The sequence below is a fragment of the Sarcophilus harrisii genome, chromosome 3 (genome assembly GCF_902635505.1).
Source record: "Sarcophilus harrisii chromosome 3, mSarHar1.11, whole genome shotgun sequence".
Lineage (NCBI taxonomy): Eukaryota > Metazoa > Chordata > Mammalia > Dasyuromorphia > Dasyuridae > Sarcophilus > Sarcophilus harrisii.
This window is the reverse complement of record NC_045428.1, coordinates 435826057-435846547: the sequence shown is the minus strand read 5'-3', so window position 1 is coordinate 435846547 and position 20491 is coordinate 435826057. Positions and strand designations below refer to the sequence as shown.

Here is a 20491-nt window from a genome sequence, read left to right as displayed (position 1 = left end):
GAGAAAAATGGGCTCCCATCTTCTTAATAACATTTACATGACATTTCTTTTTGCCTAGCTCCTACAAATTGCTGCTGTGTTGACACTGACCCACTGAGAACAATTGTTCCAAACACTATAAAGAGGGTTCAGCTGGTCCTTTTCCCTGGTGGAAGCATCTTAAAATTTAATCTTTGCTTGAGTAGGGTGATTACATACTTTGGGTCCAATCCATCCCTCTGTTTTCTGACAGTCTCTCTGACCTTAAAACAATCTCTTTTCCTCAACAGAAGGATTTTTTCCTTTGTTCTTTAACAAATAAGATCACTATTCCGCCCCTTAACCAATCACAACCTCCAGAATTTTTCTTTATAACAAAGAAGTAGTCATAGCAAACCAGTACGCTGGCCATATCTGATAATGTGTGCTTCATTCTTGCCCATAATCCATCACCTTTCTAAGAGGTGAGTGGTCTGCTTTACTGGTAAAGTCAAGAATGATCCCTGCATTGACCAGACTGCTGCTGCCTTTCAATATTTTCAGAAGAGTCGCTCATTGGAATTATTGGAATACAAGGGGAAATAAGGTCATTGAAAAGTTAAACCACTGGACTGGTCTGTCATACGGAAAGACTTGAGAACCAGGTCAGCTCTGACTATGACGGTGAACGCTGAAGGTTTTCTCCTCTTCCTCCAGATGGCAGCCGTCTGATGATCTCTTGTTGAAGGGAACCTTATTGTAAAGCAAAGTCACAACACAGTAATAATATGTAATGTTATAAAAACGAGCATTGCAAGGCACAGTGGGAAGGGTGCCTTAATTAGTGGTTCTGGGTTCAAATCCCTGTTCTGCTGCTGGGACTTTGTGCAAGTGGTCTGACCCCTGCCGCCTTTGTGACTTTGGGCCAATTGGGATCTTTCTGACCTGTATGAGGAGGGATGGTGACTTGTAGGGTCCCGTGCTCCTAACCAGGCACTCAGCACTCCAGTTCTCACAAATCCCAGGCTGGCTCGCATGGAGTCACTAGTGCCCTCACCTGAGGGAGAAAGAAACCGCTCCCACCCGTAAGGTTCCAGTCTAACAACCTGTTTCTCCTTTCTTCTCCCTAGAACTGATGTCTGCCCATGAGCTTGAAAAGAAGGAATTGGAAGACAGTTTTGAAAAACTGCGGCTGTCACTGCAGGTTAATATTTACATTATCTACTTACCGCAGCTGGGGAAGTGGCAGCATCATTACCATCCTCCAACCCACAGGATATGGGGCACTGTGCTGGGCAGAGGAGATGCAAAGGGACATAAGTCCCCTCCCTGCAGTGTCTCCTACTTGGGAAAGCAGAAGGGGCGGCCAGCAGCTGTGATCGGGGACAGTGTGGGCTGAGCGCCAAGTGCGCAGTACAAGCAGTGGGTGTTGGGGGTATTCAGAGAAAGGCATGATTTCTGGAGGTTCAAGAGCTCCAGAAGAGTTAAGGAGGCAGGGAAAGTCTATGGAATGATTTGGGGTGTCTGTGGGAGTGACAGAAAAGGAGAAGTATGGCTGGATAAACCAGAGGGGTAGGTGGGAGCCCCGTTGTGAAAGATCCCAAATGATGGCTAAAAAGCGGGGGCCGTATCCTAGGCCACGAGGAGGCTGACTGGGCAGGACTAGTGATATTTCTGTAAGATTAACCTGAAGGAACTGGACAAGAGGCATAGGACTGAGCAGGATACTACTACACTAGTCTTGAATTGATTAGAGACTGGCCCAGATGATGGCAGTGGTAGATTTGCAACCAACATTCCGAAGCAGGATCTGCTGGCATACAGCAGCATGACCTAGACTTCATTATATTCATCTCTAAAATGAAGCAATTAAACTATATTGTCTCTTAATGACTCATCTGGTTCTAGATTAGAAATCTGGTTCTAGATTAGAAATCCTAAAGAGAAAAAAATCAATAGAAACTGAAGATGAACTGGAGATTGAAGGAGGAAGGAAGAGAATAAGCGAGGGATGAATCAGAAGTATTAAGCCTGGGTGACTGGAGCATGCTAGACATGGGAAGATGGAGAGAGGCAACTGACTTTGTGGTGCATATCTGTTGGGTTTTACATGGGTTGGACTTCAGGTGTAGAGTAAAACATTTCAGAATGGACTCAACTTCTCAGAAAGTAATGAGCTTTCCCCATCACTGTTTCTCTTCGAGCAAAGACTGGATGGCCACTTGTCAGAGACATTAAATACATACTTCTTTGGGTACATATGTTGGACTAGCTAGCCACTAAGGCTGCTCCAACTGTAAAATTCTGAGATCTGATGAAATGTCCAGTTGGCAATGGGAAAGATAGAAATGGAAGAGCTATTAGTCTAGAGTGATTATTAGACCTGTGGAAATAGACTAGAGCGCCCAGAGCCAAGGGAGATGAGTTCAAGACAGAAAACTTAAGAGGCTGAGGACAGAGGTTTGAAGATCGCACAATTAACTGAGGGGAAGAAGGCGAAGAAGGAGACACAATCAGAGAAGTGGGTGAAAAAGAGGAGTCCAGTTTTTGCTTCTTTAACCTCAAGCAGGCTTTTTATTACCTGTCAGCACCTGCCATATGTGTTTGCAGTTTGGGGCCATCAGAAAATATACTCTCATTGCTCCGAGTTACTTGCTGAATCAGCAGCTACTCAGACTGTTTATTTGCCTCATAACACGTAGCCCTGCTGAGACCAAAATAATCAGCCAAGGCCGTCCTCTCTTTCTGGCCCAGATAGTTGTTTTTCCTGTTATTTCCCACATGTCTCCTCTATAGAAAAGCTCGGCTGGGAGCTATATATTTTTTTTAAACTACACTGTTTAAGGTCGGCTGTGACAGTTAAACAAAAAACATTTATTCTGGTGAGTAAAGGGAAGTGGGGAGAAGCAGAAGAGACCCTGAATTTTCAATTCTGTCCCCGGTTCTGTGAGCTGAAAGTCCATGTCCCAATTGAAGAAGCCTTTCTTCACTTACACAAAGGAGAGTGTGGTTGGATCCAGGTGTTCTCCAAGGCCTCAAGCTGTGATGCTTGATGTGAAACATTCAGCTGTTCTGCTTACTTTCCCCCTAAAGCCAGGCTCTGTGCTTACCTGCTCTTTCAGTCCCCTGCCTTCCAGAGATAGAGACACCCGGGGCATCTGCTAAATGAGGGCTGCAGGGACAGCATGTCGGTTGTGAGGGAAGAGTCCCAGAAGCTCCGGTTAGGTCATGTCCCTGTTCTTGTACTAAGTGTGACAGTGAGCTGGAGTGGGGAGTCAGAGACCAGAGTTCAGATTCAGCCTGGCACAGCTGTGTGACCCGAGGCCAGCAATTTAACCTGTTTCCTTCAGTTTCCTCATCTGTGAAACACATAACAAGATCTACCTCAGGAGGCGGTTGTGAGGATCGAATGAGACAGGAGTTTTGTTGTTGTTGTTCAGTCATTTCAGTTGTGTCCAACCTTAAACGGCCCGTTTGGGGTTTTCTTAGTAACAAATAGAGTCATTTGTCTTTCCCTTCTTGGGTCATTTTACAGATGAGGAAACTGAGGCTAACAGTTATGTGACTTCCCTGAGGTCGCACAGCTAGCTGGTATCTGAGGCCAGATTTGGACCCCAGAAGATGAGCCTTCCGAACTCTAGGCTCCCACACAGTTGGGCCCAGATAAGCTTTAGCTATCATTACTGTCATAATGATGAAATGTGAGAAGGTGAGTCAGGGCAAGTTTATTTGTAAAGTATGAGCCCCTAAGCAAGTCATTGAGCCTCTCCAGGGCCCAATCAACGCTTCATGACTCTTTAAGTTTCTGTCTGCCTCAGTGCAAGTTCTACCAAAACCAGGAATTCCCTACAAAAATGAAATTAGGACTTCTCCCCCCCCCAAAAAAAAAAAAATCACCCGAGTCTTAGAATTATGTTGTGGTTTCTCCTATCACCCTAATGCATAAACAAATAACATTTTCTCCTTTTTCTCTACACAAATATGAAATAGGGGAAAAAATCAAATGAGATTTGGACTTCTAGAGCTGGAGGGGGACCCCTCTAACCTAGCCCTTCATTTTACAGATGAGGGAACAAATTCACAGGCTTGATAGGATTTGCCTAAGGCCACACAAATATTTATCATTGGGATAGAGCCTAGGGCCTCTGACTTGAAAGCTAATTGAGTTCAAATCTGCCAGAGTTCAAATCCTGCCTCCTAATGAATTTGTAAGTCACTTATCCTATCTGAGCCTCAGTTTCCTCATCTGTAAAATGGAAAGAATACTGCCTAAATTGCCCAACTCACCTAGCTGCTATAAAGATCTAGGAAATAACATGTTCAAAGTAAATTGCAGAGTCTCAGTGCACTAAATGGCAGCTATTATCACAAAATTATTATTGGAAAATAAGTGGCTTATTTTCCACTTCTTGGTTTATGAGGGTGAAAAAAGAAATCATGTTGGCTGCCCTGACCAGAGATTAATATGCAGGATCATAGAAACACAGTACCGTCAGCCATTAAATACGCTGATACTGACAAATCCTCAAATGAGAAACTGCTCCAGCAAATTGCCTAGTTGTTCACCTTCCAATTCCATGTATCTCTAGAGTAAACTGTCCAATTTGTAAATTATCTTGGGAAAGTGAATTAATCCCAAACTATTCTCTCCTGCTGCTCACTCCTCCCATTTCACACTCCTGTGGTCAGTCTTAAGCCTTCCACTAATGTTTGTCCTCAGGGAACACAGATAGCTGGAGTCAACCTTTAATTAGGAAGATAGATAGGTCTGTTGTCTGACCACCAACTAATCAGAACATCAAAGCACAAAGAGAAATGATTTTTCCATTATTGATGACATCCAACTTTATCAATTCAGCAAAAAAAAAAAAAAAAAAGGCTAATTGACTATATTTTAATTTTTAAATCTATCAAAGTTGGACTTCACCTAAATTACCTTCTCAGAATTGGAGATTATTTGTTGTGAAATTCAGCAGCTACTTCTTAAATATCTACTTTGTGTAGGAAACTGCCGTAGGCACTAAAGCTGATACCAGGTTTTGAGAAGACACTTTCTGTGCCCTCCTTCACCCTAATTTGAGGGTAATAGCATGGAACCTAGCTTCCTCCCACCTGGGAAAGGCACCTGGGGAAGTCAAGGTGGGGAAGTTCACACACTTCTTGGCTCACAAGACTCCTGCAAGGGAGCAGTCGGAGGCCATTCTACCTCACTAAAGCTTTGTCAGCTTCCCAGATGTGGGTTAGAAAATGGGGGCCTTGGCAGAAAGATTCCACCCTAATGTTTCAGGTGAAGTGTGCGATGAGCCTTTGGGAGAAAAATACTCTTTTGTCTACCCTGAGTAACTTTAATGCTGAAACCACATGGAGAGAACATGTATTTTTATGGTTATATTTGAGAAGGGAGCAGCATGAGAATCTATGGTCACTGGGGGGCCCAGAAATAGTTGTCACGGGCCTTGATTTACTCTTCCTAGTTCAGTTATGCAGGAAAATCCCATTGACAATAATATTGCCCTAATGTGTTTATGTTTGCATTGAATATCCTGGTGGGGCTTTTGTTGAAATGGAATTAATGCAAAGAAACATGCACCGAAGACCCAGGCTCTTGAGCCCAGGATACATGTGCTTTCCGGTCCTTGGGCACAGAGAGGAAGGTCCCTGCACCCCGCTCAGCTGTTGTTCTGGAGCAAGAGCAGAGTGTTGAGAGCCTCTCTCTCTGCTTAACAAGACCCTCAGTGGGAACACCTCTGTCCCTCTTCTTTGTAAAGCCCCGTAATGGAGTAGTCAGGCCCGACACAACCGTTTGAGCTAGACTGATGGAGAAGATGCTGTCTCTCCCCTGCCCTCCTTCCCCTTCCCGAGGGGCTACAACAGCCTTGACATTGTGGGGGGCTAAGTGTGAGGGCTGGGGAGGAGGTGCCGCTCAGGATTGCAAGCCTGGGGAGAGTGGGGAATAATCTTCACTTGAATGTTCCCTTCACCTCAAACTTTAGTTAAGGGACATTTAACCTTCCAATGGGGCAGTGGATACAGCGCTGTGACTGAGCAAGACTCCAATTCGACCTTAGATGCTTCCTGGCTGTGTAACCCTGGGCAAGACACTTAACCCAATTGCCTCAGTTTCCTCATCTGTTAAGTGAGCCGGAGAAGGAACTGCCAGGCCACCCCAGTGTCACTGCCAAGAAAACCCAAATGGTCCTCAGCTGAAACAGCTGAAGAGCAACCTTCAAGGTCTTCAGTTTCCTCATCTATGCAATGGCCTAAATGGTCGCCGAGGGCAGCCTTTTCAGCTCTAGATCTATAAACCAAAGGAGTGTGACATCCTAGGAAAAGAACTGACCCTGGAATTGGACAGTCTGATTTTGAATCCGGGCCCCAGTCCTGGGCGTCAGGCAACTAAGCTGACTGTTCTGAGTTTCAGTTTGCTCATCTACAAAATGGGAATAATAACTGCTTCACAGGGTGGTTGGGAGCCTCAGAACAGTGAAGTTCAATATCAAACTGGATTACTCTGAGGCAGCATGAGAGGGCGGACGGCACAATGGACCAGTCAGGATGGTCTGCCTTGGGACTTTCCTTCATGTGCTCATTGGCTGTGTGAATCTAGAAAATCCAGTGGGCATCTACACCCCTCAGTCTCTTCTGTGTAGTGGGCTAGCTCCCTGAGATGGGGGAGAAGCAAATGAGAGGATGTCTGTGGTTTTGCAAAGCTTTAACCTGTTTTCTTTCTAAATGGGAGCTAGGTATCGTTGCTGTTGTTTTGTTGTTGTTATTATAATTATTATAATAACAATCATGTTTCATGATTCAGGGAGAGCCAGGGATCCAAGGATAAATTTCCCCAGACAGGGAAGGCGATGGCACTGTGGAATGAGTCACCAATCAAGGCTCTCTGACCAAGGCCTTTGAGAAGGACCATAAAATAAGGAAGAATTCTCATCTGTCTGAGGTGCTGGGGCTGCCTCGCAGCAAGGGTGTAGACCAGCTGAGGGGTCTCCTGTGCTTCTGCAGAGGCAGAGACAAGCCTCCCTTGCTAGAAGCGGGTGGTCCCTCAGACTTCAGGCTACTGGTGCCCTCTGCTGCCTAGTTCGAGTAATGGGATGCCACCGGGCAAGGAGGCTGTACTCGGCCCCATAAAAACTGATTCTCATCACCTGTAGTGTTTGTAGTTCTTGGGTGGGTGATCCTCGAGGGGACATATTCTCCGATCAAGGACCTCTGGGAGTGAGGAAGGATTCTCATAGATTCTAGATTTAATCCTCAGAAAGGGACATGAAAGAAACAGAAAGTGAGATAGGCTTTTTTTGGGGGGGGGACTCTGTTTTTGTAATACGAATAATAATCATAAGGCAGGCTCATGTTCCTATAAAGCTTATAAATACATAGAGTATTTGGCGCAGCAACCTGGACGAAAGGTACTGTTATCCCCTTTTGCAGATGAGGAAACAGATGCTGATAGAAGCTAAAAGGTCGTCCAGATTCACAGAGCTAGCAGGGTCTGTGTTGGGAGGCGAACTCAGATCTTCCTGAGGTAGTGCAGTAAGTGCTCTGGCTTTGCAACTGAATGACCGTGGTTCCGATCTGAACGTTGACCTCTCTGAACCTCAGTTTCCTTATTTTTTTCCTTACAATAAGAGGAAAATCAGGGGGAAATGAGGACATTGGCCAAGCCCAGAACTCCATCCACCGGCCCCTCCGAGGCTCCTGTTGGCCAGTTGACGTGGCCAGGGTCACTCGGCTTAGTCTGATCTGGTAACTGAACCGTCAAGTCCACCCTCTCAGAACTGACCGGACTGCCTCACAATACAAGCTGTAGGGCCAGACCCCCGCAGCCCTGCCCACCGCTGATCCCCCCTCCCCTTGTTCTTGCAGGACCAGGTGGACACCCTCACCTTTCAGAGCCACTCTCTCCGGGACCGAGCCAAGCGATTTGAGGAGGCTTTGAGAAGAAACACGGAGGAGCAGCTGGAGGTAACCAGGGCCTTCTCCGGGGCCCCGGGGCTCCGGGGCCCCGGGGCCGGGGGAGGGTGCCTTTTGTTCATGTTGCCTTGGCTGGCCCTGCCTCCCCCTGTGAGCAGCCCCCTGGCTCCCTAAAGAAAAGTGTCAGCTTGCTGCCCACCATTGCCTGAACGCAGCCCTGTCTGCTGTGACCCTGTCAGCCTGCCACAAGCCACCTACCTACCCTTCGGGCGATGTTTATGCTTGCCCCCCATGGCTTGGATGCCCCCCTTGCCCCTCCCCGCCCAATCCTGGCTGAGGGTGGCAAATGCACAGGTAAGTGGGGGCCGCTTTCTTAGGAAATCAGCAAATTTTCTTGCATTGCATTTTTTAAATGCTTGTTTTTCTTGAAATTTTCCCTCTTTGTTACTCTCTGATTTCACAGTCATGTTTTCTTCATTTGGGTCGGGGAGGACCTTTCTGATAATGGCTTCCTGCTGTGTGCTGATTGAGCATTAAAAGCAAGCCATGGTTTTTATTGCATTCACGCTATGTGCTTCGTCCTTCAGAGGGGAGCTAGGCTGAACATCTCTGTGGGCAAGGTGTTGTTTGGGATGATGTCATGCATTCATTCGATGAGTGTTTACTGAACACCTTCCATGAGGCAGACGTTGTACTAGGTGCTGGGAATGGAGACAAACAGGACACTTGCATTATTTTACTTTTAATTAGCATTTTATTTTTCCCAGTTACATGTAAAAGCAATTAACATTCATGGTTTTAAAATTTTTGACTTCCTGATTTTTCTCCCTGCTCTCTTTCTCCCCTTCCTAAAACAGTAAGCAATTTGACATGGGTTATATATGTCTTGCATTCATTTAGAGAGACAAAATAAATAAACAAGTGTGCAAAATAAATGCAATTCAATCCACCATCAAACATTTCTTAAATACCTGTCGTGTGCAAGGCATTGTGTTGGGCACTGAGGGTACAAAAGCCAGAATGCAATTGTCCTCATACTCCCGTCAGTCAACAAATAAACATTTATCAAGCTTTTATTGTATACCTAGAACTGTGCTAAGTGTGAGGTTATAAAGAAAGACAAAAAAAAAAAGCAGATCCCTGTCCACTCTTTTTCCAGTGGAGGAGATGGCATGCAAACAGATGTGTTCTTATAAATGCAGAATAAATGGGAGGTGACTTCCAAAGGAAAGACTCTCCAGGAGCTGACCTTGAATAGGGGTAGAAGGGGTTCATCAGGGCCTAAGTATACAAAGTTGTAAGAAGTACAAGGCAGTGGGGAAAGGGGTAGAAAAGGAGGCAAGGAGGCTGGCAAGAGCAGGGACAATCTCATGGAGGAAGTCTTGTTTGAGCTGAGCTTTGAAGGAAGCTAGGTTCTCCTAGGTAGAGAAATGTATCCCAGGCATAAGGGAAGTTCTGTACAAAGGCATGGAGATGAGAGGTGGAGGAGCAGCAACAAGAAGGTCAATTTGGCTGAATCTCGGAGTGTGAAAGAGATGAATATAGACTAGATAAATTATATATAAGTAGATTGGAGTCACTTGTGAAAGCCTTTAAATGCCGTGCAATAGAGTTTGCACTGTGTCCCACGGGTGATTCTAGAGATAAGAGGGAGCCACAAGAGATCCTTGAACAAGAGAGTGACCATAGACTTGTGCTTTTAGAGCGTGACTGGCAGTTATGTGGAGGAGAGCAGCATAAGGAAGGGAAACCAATGCTCGACAGGAAAGGTGATGGATGTGGCCTGAAGTAGGAGGTTGGTAGATTGAGGGGAGGGAAGAAGAGAAGAGTGCAAGGTTGTTGGGGATTCTGTGAGTCTCTGCCTGGAAGGGAGGAGTGAGAAAGGGGAAGATTACCCTGAGGGTGGGAACCTGTGCAGTTGGAAAGCTGATGGTGCTCTCAGGGATGGAGGCTGGGGCCGTGGGAAGCCGCACCTGAGAGGAGCTTCTAGGGCAGATGCAGGGTTTATCAGATAACCGGAGCTACACCCACGGAGACTGCAGCTTCTGAAACAGTCCTCCTCTTCTTTACTGCTTTGCTTAAGGAAACATTCATTCATTGTGTTTGATGAAATGTTCAGAAGTTTTAAAAGAAAAAAATCAAATTTAAAAAAGAAAGTGCATAGAGTGTACAAAAATACAGAGATGGGTGGTGGAATGTGGTTTACAAGGAATAGCAGGTATCAAATTAGTCTGGCTGGAAGCTGGGAGGGAGAAAAATAGAATTAGATCATATTTCTGACAAGTTCTTTAAAAAGAATGCGAAAAGGGGGGCAGCTGAGTAGCGCAGTGGATAAAACACCCCTGAAGTGAGGAGGACCTGAGTTCAAATTTGACTACAGGAACTTAACACTTCCCTGCTGTGTGACCTTGGGCAAGTCACTTAACCCCAATTGCCTCAGGCAAAAAACAAATAAACAAACAAAAAAAGATTGCCAAAAGATAACTGTCCCTTTCACATAAATAGAGCCTAAGGCAGTATCTATCAGTTATGCACAGCAAGTCAAAACAAGCGACTTCTTCTATTTGGAAGAAAGGATGGACCACTGAAAAAGCTCTGGTAGTTGCTTAAGTCACACTCTTTACACACAATATTTCAAAAGAACTGCTTCTTGAATTTTGTAAGTCATTTATAAAAGTAAAACATTTCCCTCCTGGTTTCTAATGCCCTCCCTGTCCTTATATCAGAAATTACTCCAAATTTACTTGTCTGTACAGGGCAGAAGGTGTTTTTTTAAGTCATGGGTAGACAAGGCCTTGATACAGGTCTTCTAGGCTTGCCTCAGACTCTTCCCGGCTCCTGGACAAAGAAGAGGCTCCCTGTGGTATAGGCTAGAGGCTGCAAATACCCGGGCAAGCCTCCTGAGAATGGCAGAGCTGGATTAGGATGAAATTAGGAACTCTTTAACAAAATAAATAAAGAAACAATAAAACCTAAAGAGTATTACATTTTAAAATTGAGTCATTATGGAGCTTAATGAATCCCAATATACAGATTTGTGGCCCCCATTTCTATATGAGTTTGACACCACTGCTTCAGGCAATGCTCTGAGCCAGAAAGTGCAGCTTAAAAAGCACATAGACTTTCCTCACCCAGGAGTTTGCCCAGACCTGTGAAATTGGAGGTAGGGTCCCTATTCCTTACTTTTCTGAATATTCTAATATATATATATTCTTTTAGGATAGGGATTCCTTCATGCTCATCTTTGTACTCCCCAGTGCTTAGCACAGTACTGAGCACAGGGTCAGCATTTGATAAATGCTTGTTAAATGGATGGGGAGGGAAGGAAGGAAGGAAGGAAGGAAGGAAGGAAGGAAGGAAGGAAGGAAGGAAGAAAAGAGAAAAAGAAGGTAGGAAGGAAGGAAAGAAGGAGAAAGGGAAGAGGGGAAGGAAGGAAAGAAGGAAAGGAGGGAGGGAAGAGGAAAAGGAAGGAAGGAAGGGAGGGAGGGAGGAGGGAAGGAAAGGGAAAGAGAAGGAAGGAAGGAAGGGGAAGGAAAGGGAAGGAAGGACCAAACAAATTTGCTCTAACCATACAGTTGTTTGAGAGGCAACATGGTGAAAAAGAAAGCATGCTAGACTTGTAGTTCAAAAGATCTGATCTCAGATCTCATCTGGGAGCTGGGTGACTAGATCTGCAAGACACTGATCTCTCTGTTTCTCAGCTTCCGGACTTATTTACTCAGTGGTTCCTACCAACTCCAAATGGTGTGATCCTTTATCTTCTGTTTCCACCAGAATAACAAGCATTTGCCTTGTGCTTTTCCAGAGGGGAGGGTTCAGGAATACATGCATGGCTTCTGTGTTTCTGTGCTGGATATGCTGAAGAAGCTTAGTTAATGCAGAGCTGACCTTGAAGCTGTGGATATCTAAGTTCAAGTCCCATCTCTGATGCATACTGACAGTGTAATCTTGGGCAAACCAACCTCAAGGCCAAAGGTGTCCAACAAGTGGTCAACAGTATTTCAGGAACCATTTTAAAATGTTGGGAAATATTTAACAAAATAAATAAAAAATACAGTAAAGCACAGATAATATCCCTTCCCTTTTCCCTCTCCTTCCAGGTAATTGGGGTTAAGTGATTTGGCCAGGGTCACACAGCTAGTAAGTGTCAAATATCTGGGGTCCTCCCCAACTCCAGGATTGGTACTCTGTGCACTTGTGCCATCTAGCTGCCCCTTGATAACATTCCTTTTTAAAACTAATACACAGATAACAACGTAGTTTTTTCATCTTTTTTGCTGTTTGCTTGCTTTTTTGCTTTCTAATTTTTTCCTTTTTTTATTTGATTTTTCTTGTGCAGCATGATAAATGTGGAAATATCCATAGAAGAATTATACATGTTTAACATATTGGATCACTTGCTCTTTAGGGGAGGAAGGGAGAGAGAAAAAAATTGGTAACACAAGATTTTTCAAGGGCAAATGTCAAAAACTATCTTTGCATATATTTTGATAATAAAAAATTGTTATTTAAAAAATAATAATAACACTGAGATCACAGGGGTGCTTATGTACAGCTGAGTGGCCATTATCTTGGAGTTCAACACCACTAGTTAATCTCTGGAACCATGAACTAAAGGGAAGGTGCTCACCTGTATTGATAAGAGACAGTTCTTTCACTCAGGAATTTCATCTTTCAGCGAAACCTTACTGTGGAGGGCTGGGATTACTGAATCTGGGGCACTGACTCGTGTTTCTAAGAGCCACAATAACGTGGCTGCTTTTCCTGATTTCTGCAGGTTGCACTAGCTCCCTACCAGCACTTGGAAGAAGACATGAACAGTCTGAAGCAAGTATTGGAGATGAAGAATCAGCAGATCCATCAACAGGAAAAGAAGATCATAGAGCTGGAAAAACTGGTCAGTCCCCGCCCCCTTCCCCGGGCCTGTTCTGTTTTCTGTGATATCCTTTCCATCCTGGCTTGGCCATGCTCTGGACCAGAGCACTGCTAAGGGAACTGAGCAGCCAGCTTTTCAGCTCTGGGCCTCCTGAGGCTTGCAGATCATAAGTATAGGAGGCAGACATGCAGCTGTCTGGGTTGGGTGAGGGCTGGGGGGCCAGTGGGGGGAGCCACCAAAACAAAGGCGCAGCTTCTGGGACGGGAAGGTCCTTATCAGCCTTCCTAAGAAGCATTACTCTGGGTTCTGGCCACGTTGGATAAGAAGGACATAGATAAGCTGCAGAAGAGTGAAGGACCTTGAGTCGGCTACTGCAGCACTAGTGGAAGAAACTGTGGATTATTAGCCTTGAAAAGAGAAGACTAAGGGGTGCAGGGAAGGAGGGAGGGATCTTCAGATCCTTCAAGGACCTTCCAGAGAAAACGTGATTCGATTTATTCTGACTGTGCCCAAGAGGCAGACCTGGGCGTGATGGGGTGAAGTTTACCTAGAGACAAATTTGGACTGAATGTCAGAAGGGGAAGGAGAAGAGAAAGGAATTTTATGTCATTTGATCCTCACAGATACCCCGGAAAGTAGGTATTATTATTATTATACCCATTTTATAGTTGAGGAAACTGAGGCAGACGGAGTCCAGAGTCACCCAGCTAGGGAAAGTCAGGGTCCAGTTTAAACTCAGAGGTTCCGGGCTTCAGGCCTGGTGCTCCAGGCACTGTACCGTCAGCCGCTTCTCAGGAAAAACAGATGGATAACTAATAGCTAGAAAGTTTTTCCAGCCTTCAAATCATGATGTTAGAAATTTGAGGGGGGCAGCCAGGGGACGCGGTGAATAGAACACCGTTCATAGAGTCAGCAGGATCTGAGTTCAAATCCATCCTCAGTCACCTAGGATCTCTGTGACCCTGAGCAAGTCACTCAACTCTGATTATCTCTAAAACATTAACAAAAGGGGGCAGGGGCGGGGGAGGGCAGAAAAGGAAGAGAAACTGAATTGATCCCTTCTTCTTGGAAAAGGTATTGCCCATCTAGGTGGCTGTGACTAGCACATCTCACCAGTCAGCTCTCTAGGGAACTGGTACACCATTTTAAAGATTTGGTGACACAGGAAATCTGCACAATCAGCTCACAGACCCTGCATCATTTAAGGTCCTTTACTTTTTTAATATTTTTCAAACCATCTAGCAGGCTTCTTTCAAATAGAGACTCCAGTCTGCCTACTTGTATAAAATAGAGAAAGAGAAAATCAGTGAATTAGGCTTGCAAATAAAGACTCCAGTCCAGGTTGAATTAAGTACATTCTTGGCAGTGACTTAATGACCACTTTAGTTACAAATAATTTTTCTCCACCATACAATAAATTATTTCCTTCTACAATGCAAGACCAGTGAGAAAATCTCAGTTAACAGCCTCTAAACTTTCTACAATTCTTCTAACCTGGGACACAAGAAGGATTAAGTGAGCTAGTCCCTAAAGCTAGACAAACATTTCATTAATATGTTATAGTGGGATTTCCTTTCATTTCCAGGTAGGGCCAGGTACAGGGTAGCCAGGGGGTGCACCAGAAAGAATGCCCGGCCTGGAGTCAGATGCTTAGTTAGTAGTTGTGTTAACTCTGCTTATGTTAGTCTCCTCATCTGTAAAATGAACTGGAAGAAGAAATGGAGCGTCTTTGCCAAGAAAATCCCAAAGAGACTCACAAAGAGTTGAACATGACGGGACAACAGCAAAGGTCTAGATGACCTTTGAGATCCTTTCCAATTTTCAGTCCTTTCTGAGATTTTTGTGAAACTGTGGATCTTAGAAGGTGTCCCTTCCATGGATAACAGGGTTAGGATTAGAGTAGGAATCAGTTAGAGTTGGCGCCAGTTTAAAACTGGGTTGATTAAGAAAAAACTCCAGGACTCTCCTTAGATACCAGATGGGACGGAAATCACCTGCCTTCACCACACAAGAAACTCTTCCAGTCCCTCCTCCAACCCCCCTCTTTCTTTAAACCTTGCTTTTTCTGCTTCACTGTAATGTCCCCCGAATCACCTTGCCTCACAGATAGACCACAACTTAGTTGTTCCAGGGGCAAATCTCGCCGAACTCCAAAGCCTATGGAGACCATGTCCCTACGAGGAGAGGGGATGGCCTCTCTCACGGGATGCCTGCTAGACATAAAGTCAGCAGGCGACAAGGGAGTCCCAGATGTGGATTTAAATAATCAGAGAGTGTTTCTTATTTTCCCAAATACAGGCAAAAACAGTTTTCACCATTTACCTCTGCAAAGCCTTGTATTTTTCTCCCTCCTTTACACCCTTCCCCATCCTCTAGACAGCAAGCAATCCGATATAGGTTAAACATGTATGATTCTTCTAAATATATTTCCATATCTCTTATGCTACATAAGAAAAATCAGATCAAAAGGTGAAAGAAAAAAATAACCAAGAAAAACAAGCAAACAAACAACAACAAAAAGTGGAAATATTGTTTTGATCCGCATTCAGTCTCCATAGTTCTCTCTGGATGTAGACGGCTCTTTCGATTACAAGTCTATTGGAATTGCCTTGAATCACCTCTTTATTGAAGAGTCAACTTTTTCACAGTTGATCATCGCATAGTCTTGTTATTGTGTACAATGTTCTCTTGGTTCTGCTTATTTCACTTAGCATCAGGTCATATAAGTCATTCCAGGCTTTTCTGAAATCAGCCTGCTTGTAATTTCTTACAGAACAATAATATTCCATAACATTCATGTACCATAACTTACTCAGCCATTCTCCAACTGATGGGCATCCCACTCCATTTCCAGTTCCTTGAAAATACAAAAAGGATTTAACATCTACTGGTCATCCTGCCATCTAGGGGAGGGGGTGGGGGCGGGTAAGAGGTGAAAAATTGGAACAAGAGGTTTGGCAATTGTTAATGCTGTAAAGTTACCCATGTATATATCCTGTAAATAAAAGGCTATTAAATAAAAATTAAAAAAAAAAAAAAAGAAAAAAGAAAATACAAAAAGGGCTGCCATATACATTTCTTCACATGTGGGTCCCTTTCCCTCTTTTTTGATTTCTTTGGGATAGAGACCTAGTAATGATACTGCTGGATCAAAGGGTATGCACAATTTGATCCACATGTGCAAAAATGTAATGTATGAATATAATGGAATTTATTCTATAAGAAATTGTTTGCTTGGTTTTTTCTTGGTGTTTTTTTTTCTTTCACCTTTTGATCTAATTTTTCTTGTGTAGCATAACAAGTATGGAAATATGTTTAGAAGAATCACTCATGTTTAACCTGTATCGAATTACTTGCTGTCTAAAGGATGGGGAAGGGTGTGAAAGAGGGAGAAAAATTTGGAACACAAGGTTTTGCAAAAGTGAATGTTGAAAACTGTCTTTGCATGTATATGGAGAAATAAGAAGTTATAAATTTTTTTTAAAAAAAGAAAAGGGACATTTTTTAAACTATTATGAACAATATTATTTTTTCAGTCCTTTGAGAAAATAATTATTTTGAAATGGAAATAAGAATTAATAACTTGGATTCATAGATGTTACTTGCCTATTTGTGTATACTCATGATGATACTCATTATGATACTCATAATTGGCCCCATTTTCATTTGTGTGGCATGACATTTTAAAGATAGGCTTAGTTTTAGAAGTATTTTATACTCATCACCTCATTTTATCTTCACAAAAACTCTGTGAAGTACATAATGCCATTATTAGACCCACTTTACAAATGAGAAAATTGAGGTTCAGAAGACACTAGGCACTTGACCAGTAGCTCTAGTCTTTTCACTAAACCACCCTGCTCCAAGGCTTCACTGCCCCTTTTAATTCACTCTTGTAGAATTATAGCATCCAAGACTTAGAACTAGAAGGGACCCTAGAAATCCTCTCGTTCAACCTCCTCACAGATAAACATGGAGATAGAGATCCACAGAGTTTAAATGACTTAACAAAGATCCAAACAAAATTGAAATTTGAACCCCCGGTACCACACTCATTGTATTCATCGTTATCCTAAAATACAACTAGTTAAAAATTGTAGAAAGTTCAACCCAAAAAGGAGTTAGTCAGCTTTGTCTTATAGTTGGGAAACTTAGACCCACTGAATTTATGACGTGCTGAAGTTCACACAATGTCAAAACTGAGCCAGAACCCCAGATCTCGTACCTTCAGATATTTTCCCACTAGAGCACATTGCCTACAGTTAAATGCACTGGCAGTGAGCAATATAGGTAAAGGAAGGAATTTGGCACATGCATTAAGTAATAAATTAGGTATATTTCAACAGCAATGAGTTTCTGAAAATTTGGGGCTTTGTCATCTGAGTCTCAGTTACATCAGTTCTTGGCCAAACAGCAGAGTCCTGTCGACATTGTTACAAATGAATTCCCCTTCAGTTATCATTCAGGGTCTTCCCGATGCTCACCTGACACTTGGGACAACAATGGATGTGTCTACCTGTAAAGCTGTAGCCCAGGAGGGATGGTATTCAAGACTGATATTTAGAAATGCAGGACGTTTTCCCTGCTGAGAGCTCGTGAAGCCCAGACCAGGGAACTGAAAATGCCACTGGGTTCTGTTGTCCCAGATATCCTGCCATACTCGGACCATCTCCCCGGCTGTCACAGGGGGCTGCTCCTGAGCCAGGGCAGAGCAACAAGGCCCGATGGGGGCAAAGTTCCAGAGTTCTGGGTACACAGAGTGGCGGCTCTGGCCCTGACCGGTGCTAGTCCTTGCAGCGAGCTCAAAAACTTTTTATTCTTTTACAGGCTGAAAAGAATATTATCCTGGAAGAAAAAATCCAAGTGCTCCAACAGCAAAATGAAGACCTCAAAGCAAGAATTGACCAGAACACTGTGGTCACAAGGTGTGTAGCTTTGAGAATCTCTAAATTCCAGAATGAATGTAAGCCATTGAAGGCAGGAGCAGTTTTTGTCTTTGTCTCCCCAGCCAAGCAATGCCAGGCACATAGGAGGTGCTTAATGAATGCTGGTTGTCCATCTCTTTTCATTGGCTTTAGGGATCTGCTGTTTATTCCCGACTTCCCTCTCAGTTCTCCCTGGCCAAGCTGGGCAAATTTCTCCATGAAGAGCCTGTCTCTTTGCTTGATTCTTGCCTTTTCCCATCTGAACATTTTCCAGGGCTGGGATGGGAACCCAAGACCCTCCTTCACTCTCCATTGTGGCAGGTTGATTTTCCAAATCCCAAAATGAACACAAAGTGCTTTGAGAAGGAAGAGGAGGGACTGAGCTGAGAACAGGGCAAGTTTGTAGCTCTCTGTGCAGGCTAGAGTTAATGCTGATTCTAAATGACGAGGATGGGGCATTTGGCTCGAGGGCATGGAAATAGTTGTGGTGTTTAGTTCCCAAGGAGAGGCCTAAGGGTGGAATGTACACAGGGCAAGAGGGAATGCACAGGAATGTAGTTCTACAACCCTCCCAGCTCTTCCCCTATTCAAATCAGAGAGCTCACTGGCTGCAGTTTCCCAGTCCCAGTCATGTCACCGTCTCAGGCTTTTCTCTGCCCTGTCTTTGGCCAGAATGGCCTCTTCCCTCTTCCTACCTCCTCTGTCTGGGTTCTTGCCCTGGCCTGGGTAGGTACAGCAGACCCCCAGTTCATGCTGCTCAACCCTATGAACAAGCAATGCTCTTTGTGTCCAGATGAATCCAGCCGGAACTTGGGCTGTGGGCCTTAGCTCCAGGGCCACCTAGAACCTGCTCTCCTATCAGATTATGGACTTCCCCTAATACTCATGCTTCCTCCCCAGTCCTAAATCAGTCTGCCAAAGGAGCATGAGTTGGGAATCTGTCAGAGAACTCCAAGGTAAATCTCTTCATGTGACTCTGACAGAGATCCAAGGCCAGGTTTGGTAATGGCTTTTGTACTTTCTTTCTGTACCTGGAGAAGCAGGGCTTAGGCCCTTCACTTTCTAGCCAGAAGCCTGCCAGAAGCCACAGTGAGCTCATTTTCCCTTGAAAGGGCAGTCCTCTTTCCTAGCCTGCACAGACTCCTCCACAGTCCCTTGGCTAATCCTTGGTGGGCCTTACAAGGCCCTCATTTTATATAATGCCTTTCCCAACCTTGATACAAAAATAAATCTGAAGAACCACAAAAAGCTTCCTGAACTCCATGGAAGGCAGGCACTTAACAAGTGGAGCCACTGGAAATTGCTATTATTGTTGTCACTAATTAGATAAGTGATTAGCACTCTACTGACATCGGGAGCAAGAGAGTAAATGTTAGGGGTGAGTTTAGATTTTATTAATTACTTTGTCAGTAATTCTAGTAAGTGACTCCAGAGGAAGAAAAAAAGCTAATATTTCAAGAAAAAATTTTAGAGAATCTGTGATTTTCAATGATCTATGCCAAAGTTCCCTCTTCTCTACCTTTTTTCCACCAGTACAGGTCTTCTCAATTTGATCTTTGGTTATATGATTGATGATGTTATATTGTTGTTGTTCAGTTGCATCATATTTTTTTGTGCCTCCATTTGGGATTTTCTTTGCAGAAACATAGGAGTGATTTGCCAGTTCCTTCTCTGTCTCGTTTTACAGATAAGGAAACTGAGGCAGACAGGGGTAAGTGACCTGCCCAGGGTCACACAGCTAGTAAGTGTCTGAGGCCAGATTTGATGTTGGGAAGATAAGTCTTTCTGGCTCCTATCCAGGGAACCACCTAGCTCTCCTATAATCATTCGCTCTGTTACTTTATATTACTGTTGTTTGTATTCTTGTTTATGTGGTTTTTAAAAAATATATTATTGTTTGTCCTATCCAGACAGTTATCTGAGGAAAATGCTAATCTTCAGGAGTATGTGGAAAAAGAAACGAAGGAGAAGAAGAGGCTAAGTAGAACCAATGAGGAGCTGCTTTGGAAACTCCAAACTGGGGACCCCACCAGCCCCATTAAACTCTCTCCCACGTCCCCCATTTACCGCTCTTCCTCGGGGCCTCCATCGCCAGCCAAGATGAGCACAGCTCCAAGATGACAGCGCCACTCCATGCAGTCTCCAGATGCCCCCCAGCTTCTCGGATCCCTGAGCGTTTTCATCCTAAAGAGAGTGTTAGTGAGAATAGGGGATACCTGAGGCCTGCTGCTGCCTGCATGCTTGGTAGCAGCCTTCCTGTGTCCTAGACGGCGGGCTCTTCTCCTCCCAGTGTACGAAATTTTTGGTCTTGGCGCTCCCGTGTCCTCAAAAAGTGTAACCCTGGTAGTCTGGCGTGCAAACTTTTTATTTTTATTTTTTTATTTTTACTATAGTTAGAGCCAAAAGACAGAAAGCTCTGATGACTGATTGTCCTTCTAAGGTGAACTTTCACTGCAATATTTCAGGTTAGTTACAAACAGTTTGATTTGGAATTGACCCTCGTGTATGTACCACATCAAGACATGTATATCTCTAGACATGTATACGGATATCCTTGCAGCTGTTCTGAATTGCATTTTTTTATAACGCTAAGTGCTGATATATTTTAATGATAGTCAGCAGTTTTCTAACTTGTGCCTAAGAATTATAACTAAATTAGATGCATTTCTGTCTAGCCTCCCAGGAATATTTCTACCCAAAAGAGAAAAAGAAAAAAAAAAAAAAGCAAGAAAAAAAAAGCGCCTTCAGCCAACCACCAAGTGGTAACCCTGTTTAACATGAACACCAGCGATTTGTGATATGGTAACTGCCT

At 43.9% G+C, this 20491-nt stretch overlaps 1 protein-coding gene across 2 annotated transcripts in view; it reads left to right on the top strand.

Moving 5' to 3' along the window:
- MTUS2 (microtubule associated scaffold protein 2) overlaps positions 1-20491 on the top strand; it is a 620079-nt gene extending 599588 nt beyond the window's left edge. For both annotated transcript variants that reach the window (XM_031960747.1, XM_003764496.3), the window contains 5 exons: positions 1089-1162; positions 7831-7929; positions 12656-12775; positions 17582-17679; positions 19590-20491. In XM_031960747.1, the coding sequence (XP_031816607.1) occupies positions 1089-1162; positions 7831-7929; positions 12656-12775; positions 17582-17679; positions 19590-19800 (602 nt within the window). In that variant the 3' untranslated portion in view covers positions 19801-20491. The remainder of the gene's footprint in view (positions 1-1088; positions 1163-7830; positions 7930-12655; positions 12776-17581; positions 17680-19589) is intronic.